General features: G+C 52.7%; 1 protein-coding gene across 1 annotated transcript in view; it reads right to left on the bottom strand.

Annotated features, from left to right (window-relative positions):
• The window catches only part of CNN2 (calponin 2), an 8,549-nt gene extending 1,647 nt beyond the window's left edge, over positions 1–6,902 (bottom strand). The window contains exons 1-6 of the mRNA XM_006876741.1: positions 6,619–6,902; positions 2,721–2,842; positions 1,985–2,051; positions 1,764–1,901; positions 259–375; positions 6–147 (exon numbers count right to left, since the gene is read on the bottom strand). Of these exons, the coding sequence (XP_006876803.1) occupies positions 6–147; positions 259–375; positions 1,764–1,901; positions 1,985–2,051; positions 2,721–2,842; positions 6,619–6,897 (865 nt within the window). The 5' untranslated portion in view covers positions 6,898–6,902. The remainder of the gene's footprint in view (positions 1–5; positions 148–258; positions 376–1,763; positions 1,902–1,984; positions 2,052–2,720; positions 2,843–6,618) is intronic.
• Positions 6,903–10,675: the final 3,773 nt, after the last annotated feature.

Raw genomic sequence — 10,675 nt, 5'->3', positions numbered from 1 at the left:
CTGGCTGGCACACTTGTTGGTGCCCATCTGCAGGCTGATGGTCGAGTGGTCCATGGGTGGCAGGATATGGTTCTTGGGGTCATAGAGGTGGCGCCTCATGCCATAGGCTGTCATGCCAGACTGGCTGGCACACTTGTTGGTGCCCATCTGCAAGGGGAGGGTAGGGGATGTTAGGCGGTCACTGTCCAGCTTTGAGGGGCCCAGGGCTTGGTCGTGACCAGAGTTCATCCCTGGGGAGTAGGAGACTCTGGTGCCCACCTGGAGCCCAATGACACACTGGCCCGCCTTCATGGTGGCATCGTCGAAGTTCCGCTCCTGCTTTTCCGAGTATTTGACGCCGATGTCCACGCCACTCTGCAGCCCCTTCGTCTTAGCCTAGGGTGGAGAGGAGAAGGCAAGGGGGCTGGGAGTCTCAAGTGGGGACCACTTGACCCAGGACAAAGCATGCAACCCCAGCCTCGAGGTTCTGCACCCTCCACCTGCCACCCAGCACCTATGAGGAAACATCTCCAAGTCAACCGTCCCATGAGAGAGCTGGGAGTGGTGCCCTGCCTAACCCACCTCAGGGAAGACCAGCCTAGTTTCCGGCCAAGAGTTCTGGGGCAGCCTTGCCTCCTTTCTCACCTTCCTCGTCTATCCATTCCTGAGTCCCATCATCTCCTCCCCACCCCAGCCATCCTGGTGCAGGCTGCCACCATGAGCACCCTGCTCCCCTGCCCCTGGCTTCACTCTGGTCTTCCTGCTCCAGGTAGCAACATCAGGAAGCGTTTTCACTACCACTCAGAGCACAATTCCCAGACCCCAAAACCTCTTTCCCGCTCCTCCAACACTCTAAGCCAGTTACCATGACACAACTGTTCCCTCTTCAAGCTCCAACACTGTTCCACTCAGTCTTCTGGTCTCCAAGAAGTCTGCTCGGACCACACTGCTCTAATTCTCGCTTCTCCTTCAAAGCACTTCTTCCAATTGAGATACACAATGACTTGTTCAATTGGAATTCCAAATGCTCATGGAATCCAGAACGTCTGGAGTCACGGAATCTGCATAAACCCCTCTGGTAGCGTAGCGGTTACGAATTGGGCTGCAAATCTCAGGGTCAACAGTTCGAATCTACCAGCTGTTCCGCGGGAGAAAACTGAGGCTTTCTGCTCCCATAAAGATTTACAGCCTCGGAAACCCTGTACAGCGTTGCTATGGGTCGGAACCAACTCCACAACACATTACAACAACAACAACAACACTGTTGTCTTCACATAATCTTTAAATATTAAGCCAAAAATATCCCCTGAAGTTGTCTCAAAACCAAACAAGTTGAGCGTATTTCCTAAAGAGTGTTTGCCTTGATCCTTGTGTTCTTTTGACTGTCTGTAGGGTCAAACTGCGAACAGCCACAAGGAACATCTGATAGGGCACTTAGGGGACAGTGAGTTCATATTAAAGGGAAGAAATGACTTGGTTGCACAACTTGAAGAACGTAATCAAAGTTACTAATTGTACATGGAGAAATTTCAAATTGGCATATATTTTCCTGTGCATACTTTCAACAACAATAAGGAAAAAATTATTTGTTTGACGTCTGCTTTCTCCATCAGACTGTGCGTCCATGACGTGGGTGGCGGGGGGCTGTCTGTCCAGTTTACCATTGAATCCAAAGTGCCCCACAGTCTTATGTTTGCCAATAAGTGAACAAACAGCATGAGTGAATCTACAACTCCTTCGCTGTGTGAACCTGGGCAGGTCGCTGCCCCTCTCTGAAGCCTCACCTTCCCCGCCAGGGCGAGAAGAGACACTTGCACCTGGGTCATGTTCCCACTCTCAAACAGGTCGTTGGCTTCAAACAGGTCCACAGGGTTCATGCCGTAGCTGACCATGGCCTTGATGAAGTTGGAGAGGTTTTCTAGCTGGAAGGAGGGAAGAGGTCCATGAAGTGACCACACGATACTCACCTGTCAGGTGAGGCTCCCCCATCCCCGCCCCTCCTCACCTGGTGCCAATTCTGCATGGAGCGGTTGATCTTGGGGACTGAGCCAGGTTGCAGCTTATTCATGAGTCTGGGGAGACAGGGTAGGGGACAAGAAACCTCCATTAGGGGAGGAGAAGCTCAGAGACCCAAGTCCCAGAGGCAAGAGACGACAGTTCTTGTCTTGGACAAGCTCAGGCCTTCTTGGGCAACTTCACCGTCTCTCTCTGAACCTTGGTTTCCCTTCATGTAATCTCTCACCTGCCAAATGAGCAAAGGTGTCCAAGGCAGACAATAAACGATGTTGGGAGTATAATTTAGAACTACAGATTTTTGAAAGCAAATTTGAGAATTTTCATTAAAAGTCACAATGTGCAAAAGCACGGAATGTTTGGCCGATCATGGAATATGAAGAGCCTCGGAAAAGTCTCCAGACACATTAGATGCTCTCCCATGAACCGGGGGCATTAACATACGGATGCTCACTGTCAGAGATGCTAGACAAAGCCATAGTTGTTAAGTGCTGCTGAGTCGGTTCTGACCCATACCCATGGTGACCCTGTATAGGCTTTCCGAGGAGTGAGTGGCTGGTCAGCTTGAACCACAGACCTCGCAGTTCAAGCCAACTTTGCAGTTCAGCCAGCGCATTAACCCACAGGGCCACACCAGAACTCAAGAAAGAAAGAAGAGGGAGAAAGCACGCAAGCTTTGGAAGGGCATTATTTGTGTGGAACATGAGGTATCGAATCCATGTACTCACGTGCATAAGATAATTCCATCCTTGAGGCCCTTCTGAAAGTCGGGACCAATACAGAGACCCGTGAGGTCCTCAATCCAGCTGCGGAGCTCCACCTCCTTCTGAGGGTCATATTTGGATAGAAGCTGGGTGGGGCAGGGGAAGAGGCACAGGGCTGAGTTGGGCTGAGATCACACCCAGCAAGAACCCTCTGATTAGGGGTAGGAAATGCACAGTGAAGAAGAGACACAGGTCCCACTGTCCCCAAGTGGCCTTCCCTCTTCCTTCATTGTTCACTGGTACAGATAAATCACACGCGTCTCTCATTCATAAACGTCTGCTCTAACTTATTTCCCATGGTACCAAACCCCAGCACCAAATCCAACAAGATGTGTCCCTCCGCCACCCCAATGTCCTCTCGTCTGGGCTATTCTTCCTGCACTAGATAAATACACTGACCCTTCTCTTCTTTTCGTTTGCTTTCTAAAATCTTGCCAGAAGATACACATAACAGTTACCAGCTAAGCCATCTTAAAGTTTACAATTCAGCGACATGAAGTACATTCACAGTGTTGTGTAACCATCACCCCTGTCGAATTCCAGAACTTTTTCATCACCCCAAAAGGAAATCCCATACCAGTTAGGCAGTCATTTCCCACCTTCCTCTCCGTTAGCCCCTGACCACCACTAGGTCACTCTCTCTCGGCGGATTTGTCTGCTGTGGACATTTTGTACAAATGGAATGGGACACCATGTGGCCTTTTGTGCCTGGCGTCTCTCATCCAGCATGTTTTCTAGGTCTGTGTTGGAGCCTGTATCAGAACTTCATTCCTCTTCATGTCCATCGTATGAACGATCACATGGTGCTTATCCATTCATCAGTGGATGGACACCTTTTGACTATTGTGATGTTATGAACATCTGTGTACAAGTTTTATTTGAATGTCTGCTTTCAATTCTACGCTAGTGCACTCAGGAGTGGGATTGCTGGATCATACGTGAGGGGGCTTCAAAAAGTTCAAGGAAAAGTTCCATTATCTTTCAATTCCGTTTTTCCACGAACTTTCTGAAGCCCTCTTGGATAATCAGGAGTGGGTACTTACGGAGGACTAATCGAACCTTTCTCTCCTTTCTTCACCCTCCATGCTAGTTCCTACCCCAGGGCCTTTGCACGTGGTCTCAGCTGACTCAGCGGTTTGCACAGCTCAGTCCCAGCCTGCATCAGTGGTAGCTCAAAGGTTACCTCCTCGAGGAAGCCTTCCCAGACGCCCTGCATCCAGCATCCCTCTCTCCGGAACCCTGTTTTATCTCCCTCCCTGGCCTGGTTGCTGGCCCATGTCCCCTGTGAGCTTTGGCATCCTGCTCAGCGTTGTGTCTGCAGAGCTGGGATGGCTGGGTGAATATATTCAGGGTCCCCTGTCCAGAGCAACACACCCCTCTCCCTGTACGAGGGGCACTGAAGACGAGACAGGAAGAATGGCCGAAGCCCAGGGAAGCCCCCAGGAGCCAGGAGACCCAGGTGGGTATTTGTAGGTCAAAAGGCAGAGCGCAGGCGTATCAGGGATTCATCCAGCCTCCTTAGCTCCCACACCCCCATCTGAGAGGTCCCGTCTCTTCCTTCCCTCCCCCAGAAGACTGGAAAGACCCGAGCTGCCCTGGCACATCAATGTCCCCTCCCAGTCAGCCCCAACTCCCTACACAGCCCCGTCCCCAGTGTCCCATCTATGTTTGGAATCATTGCCATGGGGGAACCTCAAAACTGGGCCCCTGCTTCCTCCTTGCTGCTTCAGCCTAAGGACACAGAAGCAGAGCGGGGCAACTGGAGCTCTGGGAAGGCAAAGCCAGGAGGCTGGCCTGCTAACCCCATCTGCTGGTCCACCCGCTAGGTCACTTCATTGGGCCTTGCTTGGCCTCCCAGTTCCCACGGTCCTTGGGAGCTGTCCTGTTTAGATCTCACTTTGTCATCCTAGGGAATGAGAAAGGGTGGCGAACACCCTGCCCAGCTGGGCCCTATCCCCGGCGACTCGTGAGGGCCAGGAAGCCAGGCGTCCTGGGTGGAGGCGCCTAGCCCAGCTCCACCCACCATAGCCGACTTCCTCCTCCAGCTGCCCCACCAGCCCTTGAGCGCATTCCTGGTCACCGCAAACCACCAGGAATGCAGCCGCTGCTTGCCTGGCTAAATCGGGACCAGCTGTGCCCAGCAGTTTAGACACCCCCACCCCCGCCTCCAGCCTGGGACATCTCTGGCCACACTGCTCAAGAGGCACACTGGACACTGGCCTGCGTCGTGCTGACCATGGGGAGTAAACTGAGATGCAGCCACAGGAAGCAGGTTTCTAAGTGGTATGTGGCCCATTCTCCAGACTCGGCAAACTGAGGGTTACTCACAGGAAGCCTCCTGGAGGCCCGGCTCGTGTCTGACCTCATCCCCTGTCTGAGCAGGTGGCGACCTGCCTCCAGCTCCTTCCAGAAGCGGCCCTGCCCGCTGGGGCTGCAATACTCTCACCCGTTTCCTGCTGTCTCTGGGGAGGTGTGGGGACCCGTGCTTAAAGAATCTAGTGGTCATCAGGCACTGGGCCCAGATGGGCATGGGCTCGAATTTCAGCTTGCAGGCTATGCGGTTCTGGGTAGCTCAAGCTACCGCTCCAAGCGTCATCTGCACCTGGGTCCCTAAGAGATTTCATGATGCTGGGCCATGGTGTGCCCTATCCCCACACCCCCCAGTCCCGCCCCACCCAAGGCTGCAAGCCATCTTTGAGGGAGAACCCTGTCCTTTGCTCTCATCTATACATTGGGGTGTCTCCTCTGAGTACCGGGTCTGAATGCAGACAGTTTCCTCCTTGTCTGTGGCCTTGGGGAGCAGACAGGGCAGGTACCTGATGCAGGGTGGTAGGACTGGTGCCCTCAGCGTGCCCAGGCAGGCTTCAGGCCGCATTCCCAGGTGCCTGTGGTGTGCGGGGGATGGGCAGCGATGACTACGCACCCTTCCAGCTGGAAGGGCCTGTGGGTGTTAGTCCTGGGGCCTCCCCAAGACCCTGGGGGTAACCACCCCTTCTTTTCTGGGATGCTGAGTTAACCTCCATAAGTGACTGCCCCTCTCTGGGCCAGAATCATCTTAGTTTCTTATACAGATCTCCCATGGTCCCTTTGTGTGCCCAAGTAACAAATCACTGGGGGGGTACCCCATAAGCGTCTGTTTAAATTCCTCCTATGGACACAAAAGAGTCCTGGTGTGGCATTGTGGGCTAATGCGTCAGACTGCAAAGGCGTTTGAAATGCAACATCGGTGGTTCAAGCTCACCAGCTGCTCCTTGGAAACCCTATACAGAGTCGCTATGGGTCGGAATCGACTCAATGGCAGTTAAGAACAATAAATGGACACAAAGAGAATGAAGACGGGAACAGGAGGGGTCCTCAAAGCTCCACTTTTATCCCCACTCTCCGCCCCTTTCCGCCCCACCCCCCCAGGTGTGAGGCTGGGAAATTCCGTCGCAAAAAGCCCAGGCACCGCCCCCTTTCCCCCCTCCCCCAAAAGCAGAAGTGAGGCTCTAGGGAGCCGAGGGAGTGGAGGGGGCTCGCTGGGGCTCCCTGAAGCCTAGAGGGCGTTCTCAGTCCGTGAAACCTTCCAGAGGCCCAGAGTGAGGGCAGGAGACTTGAGCTGTTAGAAGTTGGGGAGAGGTGTGAGTCGTTCTCCCCAGATCTCAGACATCACTGCCTCCACACGTTTGGGGGAGCCTCACGGAGCACCCCGATACTACCTGGAGGTTGGACACCCGAAGGGGAAAGGCGGGCTAGGCTTACCCCAAGTCCCGGATCTCATTGCCCCCCAGATGTTCTCCCCGCCACGTCGCCCGGACCCCCGCAGATGTCGGGGTGAGACGGTTGCAGCCGGCAGGGACGAGCGGGCGCGCCCCTCACTCACCCGATTCTTGACCTCGGCCGAGAGTCCGTACGAGGGCCCCTTGTTGAACTGTGTGGAACTCATGGCTGGCGGCGGCGGCCTGCGGGACGAACGGACTGGACGGGACGGACAGCGGGCTAGCTCCGGGTTGGGGACGCGGGTCGGGCGCCACGCCCCCCGCCGCTGATTGGCCCGAAGTGCAAATGTCCTTATAAGGCGGGGAAGCGCCGAATTCCTGCGGCGGCGACTTCCGGAGCCCCCTAAGCCGCCGCCGATCTCCGCCAGGGCGGAGCACCCCATCACCTGTGACCACCGACGGGAAACTGAGGCAGGGAGGCGCCGGGACTCTAGACTTCTCCCAGCTGAGGGTCCCTAGGGAGCTCTCTCCTGTGTGTCTCAGTTTAGCCTTCTGCACAGTCGAGGGGGTGGGGGAATAGTTGGTTTGGCTGCAATCCTTTGGAGGTATGAATGAGGCCCCCTCTCTGCGACTTGGAGGGGCCTCCCAGACTAACCCGTTCCCAGGAAATCACAGCCGGGTTTTGAGGTGTGTGTAGGGGAGCGAGAGGCCAAGAGAACCAAAGTAGACTCCTCCGAGGAGAGGGTCGTTGCTAGTCCAAAAGGGAATATTGATTTTGGCAGAACTAAAGGCCGGCGGGGAAAGTCCTGTTGATGGTTGAAAGAGGGTGGCAATCAGATCAATTGTGGGGTTAGGAAGGTGGAGGTGAGAAGGGGGTTTGCATTTGGGGGTTCAGAGAAGTGGAGGGGGGTGTTGCACTGGAGAAGATAATAGAACAATAGAGAATGGATGGCAAGAAATGCCCTGGGTTGGGCCTGCCAAGTCATGCAGACTAGCATGCAGTTGGTGCTCAATAGGTGCCCATCTCCTTGTGCAGGTATAATCTATAAATTAATAAGGCGCAGAATAGCATACTGGGGTCTCTCTGCCACGCCCTCTGGGCCAGCTAGGAGATGCTGGCTTCCAGACATACCTTAGCACTGACCCTAGCGAATTCTTCTGGTCCCGTCTGATCAGCTACAGATAGGACACAAGTAAGGGCCTGGAGCTGGAGAAACAAGAGGAGGAAGTGGAGACCATGCTGGAGAAGCCAAAGAAGGCCTGGTGTGAGAATGGACATGGGGAAGTGGGGTCACTGTTGTTGCAAGGAGGGGGTTACAATCATTGAGATGAAACAAAGTGCATGATTTATTGACCATATCATGATCTACTCTGGAACTCTTCACTCAATTCACAATAGAAGGCTTCACATACACACAGAGTGGACATGGGAGATGGGGTTTTAAAGCATGAGTAGGAGTTTGACACATAGGACAAGGAGTTTGACAAGTAGCTGACTGAGTTCTGTGGGGACTCAAAGATGACTCGTATCTCTGTGGAATACCCCTTCCTGATACCCCTCTCCTTGGATGTCTAGTTCCTCCTCCTCTGCCTCTCATTTCCCCAGGCCACCCACCTAAAGACTCTTTTCTTCAGGAATGTTGGGCTAGTCTTTTTTTCTTCTTGGTCTCAGTTTTCTTATCTGTGAAATGGGGACAGTGGGCAGTTGGGGATCAATGCTGAGACAGGTTAGTGGGGTCTGGGTGGGGAGCTGTGAAGTGGTGTGGGACGGGGGGGGGACCCCCTGCAGGTCCCCCTGGAACACTGGCATCAGCTATCATATTATCATTGGCTATTATTTCCCCCATGCATGTCAGAGGAGAACAGTACCCACCAAGAGCTACTGTGTTTGAAGCACATAACCAGGCCTTTCTTCTGAGGTACCTCTGAGTGGACTTGAACCACTCACCATTCAGTTAGCAGCCCAACGTTAGCCTTTTGCACCACCTAACAGCTTCTTCACAACCTTGTTGTGAAATGCCATTGAGTCAGTTCCGATTCATAGCGACTCTATGTAGGGTTTCTGAGGAGCTGCTGGTGAGTTCGAACCACCGACCTTGCGGTCCAGTCCTTATCCTACAGCACCACACCAGGACTCCTAGAACCTTAGAATAGTATAACTCTAGGCATTCGGCTGGAGAATCTCAGACTTAGGGAAGTGTTTCACTCTCTGAGTCAGCCACCTTAATGACGGTTCAAGTCCCAGCTTCCCATTTGTCTGTGTTAACTTAGTCAATTTCTCAACCTCTCAGAGCCTCAGCGTCCTTGTTTGTGAAATGGGGGCGTACCTATACGGCTTCTATTGCACGTGGAGCTGTTGAAACCCGTGAGTATTTGTAAAATGTGGAGCACAGCGTCTGGCACAGGAGAAGCTGAGATAAGGGGTCCTTGAGTGGAAATCGTAGGAATTTGGGCCTCAGCAGTGGGAGCCTGAAGAATCCTAGGCTTTTTACCAGCAGCCTGGGGCCTCTGCCGCCATCTGTAACCTGTGGTACTCCTGACTCCTGGGAGGCTGGGGGGACGGCTGCATGGGGTGGGAACACAGTGAGCCTCATGGGACAGACGTGGCCTGGTGGGACTGGCCCTACCGTGGGCATGGGTGGTCAGGGGGCTGCAGGTGTGGCCAGGTCCTGGGGCACACTCTGAGTGGGTCCTTGGGGGCTTTATACCCCTCCTGGGAGGTATTTGGACACCCTGCTTCCTCTCTGTCTTTCGGGTTGAACAGATGTGGATCTCAGCCCTGCTGGTTCTTACCTGTGAGGACAACCAACGTTCTTCAACAAAAACAGCTGAAGGAATACCAGAGTAAGCAAAGCAAAGTCTCTCAACCACAGGAAGACTGGTAACTCCAGAGTCAGGATGGCAACCATCTCTTCTGCTCCCTAGTGTCCCTCAACAAGGAAATCCTTAAGCCTGACTTTATCTGTCCCCCACCCCTAGCTCTCTGACTCGGTCTCTCCGCCCCAGTCACAGGACCCTCCACCTCCCTGCGTCCCACACTGTCAGATCTTTGGTTTGAGATGCTCTTCCCAGAGATGCCCCCCACCCCAGCCCCCAGATCTAGCCTTCTCAAGAACCTCTCCTGAAGCCCAACTTAACTCTCAACCTGCCCCCACCCCAGGCCCCCCATCCTGATAGCATCTACACAATCAAAGCAAAATGATGTGCCAACACAGCTGCATCTCCCTCCCGTGACAAAGCCATTTCATCTTCCCCCATTGCAAAACAGCTGGCCACTGTGTTTGACTGGTCTCTTTCTCATCTTTTGATCTAGATTTTAAATTGTCCCCTGCTTGTTTGATTACTCTTTTCTTAATTTTCAAGTCTGCCCAGATTTTCCACTTATCACGATGAAACATTTGGCAGTTTACTTCTGAAAAAAATCAGCAGTTGAAAACCCTGTAGAGGGCAGTTCTCTGAGACACACACACACACACACACACACACACACACACACACACGGGGGCACCATGAGTAGGGATCAGTTCAGTGGCATCCGAACCGTTTTCCAGATGTGTAATTCAGTCACATTAAGTATATTCATAGAATTGTTGAACATGTCATCACCCCCACACAATCTCTGAACTCGCTGGGGATTGTCCTCATTCCCTTTCCTCCAGCTCCTGGCAACCTCGAATCTACTTTTCTTTAAAGTCTACGTAGTAATTGATTGATTGATTTCAAGTTTTGACTGTGAACTGGGCTTTCCATTTAGCAATTCATATGTATTTTGTTTCATGTCACTGATTACAATCCCCACCATGTAATATCCCACATCCCAGTCCTTCCCTGTGTTTCTCAGTTTTCATTCCTCCTTTGCTATGTAACCCTTGCTGCCTTTGGAATTTGTCCATGGGTAAATACTACCCTTTGATTTCACATGGGTTGGGTATTCTAAGCAGTGCCTGCCTTCCTAGTGTTATTGTTCAGGCTAGGTTGTTAGGTGCCTTCTAGTCGGTTCTGACTCGTACCGACCCTATGGACAACAGAAGGAAGTGTTGTATGATTCTCAGAACTGTTGTTTGGGCTCATTATTGTGGCCACTGTACCAATCCATCTCACTGGGGGTCTTCTCTTTTTCACTGACTCTCTACTTTACCATTTACATCTTGCATTGAGCAAATCTGCTGCACAGGAACTTTTTAAAGTATTGAAGAGCAGAGATGTCAGCTTGAGGACTAA

The sequence above is a fragment of the Chrysochloris asiatica genome, unplaced genomic scaffold (genome assembly GCF_000296735.1).
Source record: "Chrysochloris asiatica unplaced genomic scaffold, ChrAsi1.0 scaffold00409, whole genome shotgun sequence".
Classification (NCBI taxonomy): domain Eukaryota; kingdom Metazoa; phylum Chordata; class Mammalia; order Afrosoricida; family Chrysochloridae; genus Chrysochloris; species Chrysochloris asiatica.
Note: the sequence above shows the minus strand (reverse complement) of the source record. Positions and strands in the feature narration are given on the sequence as shown.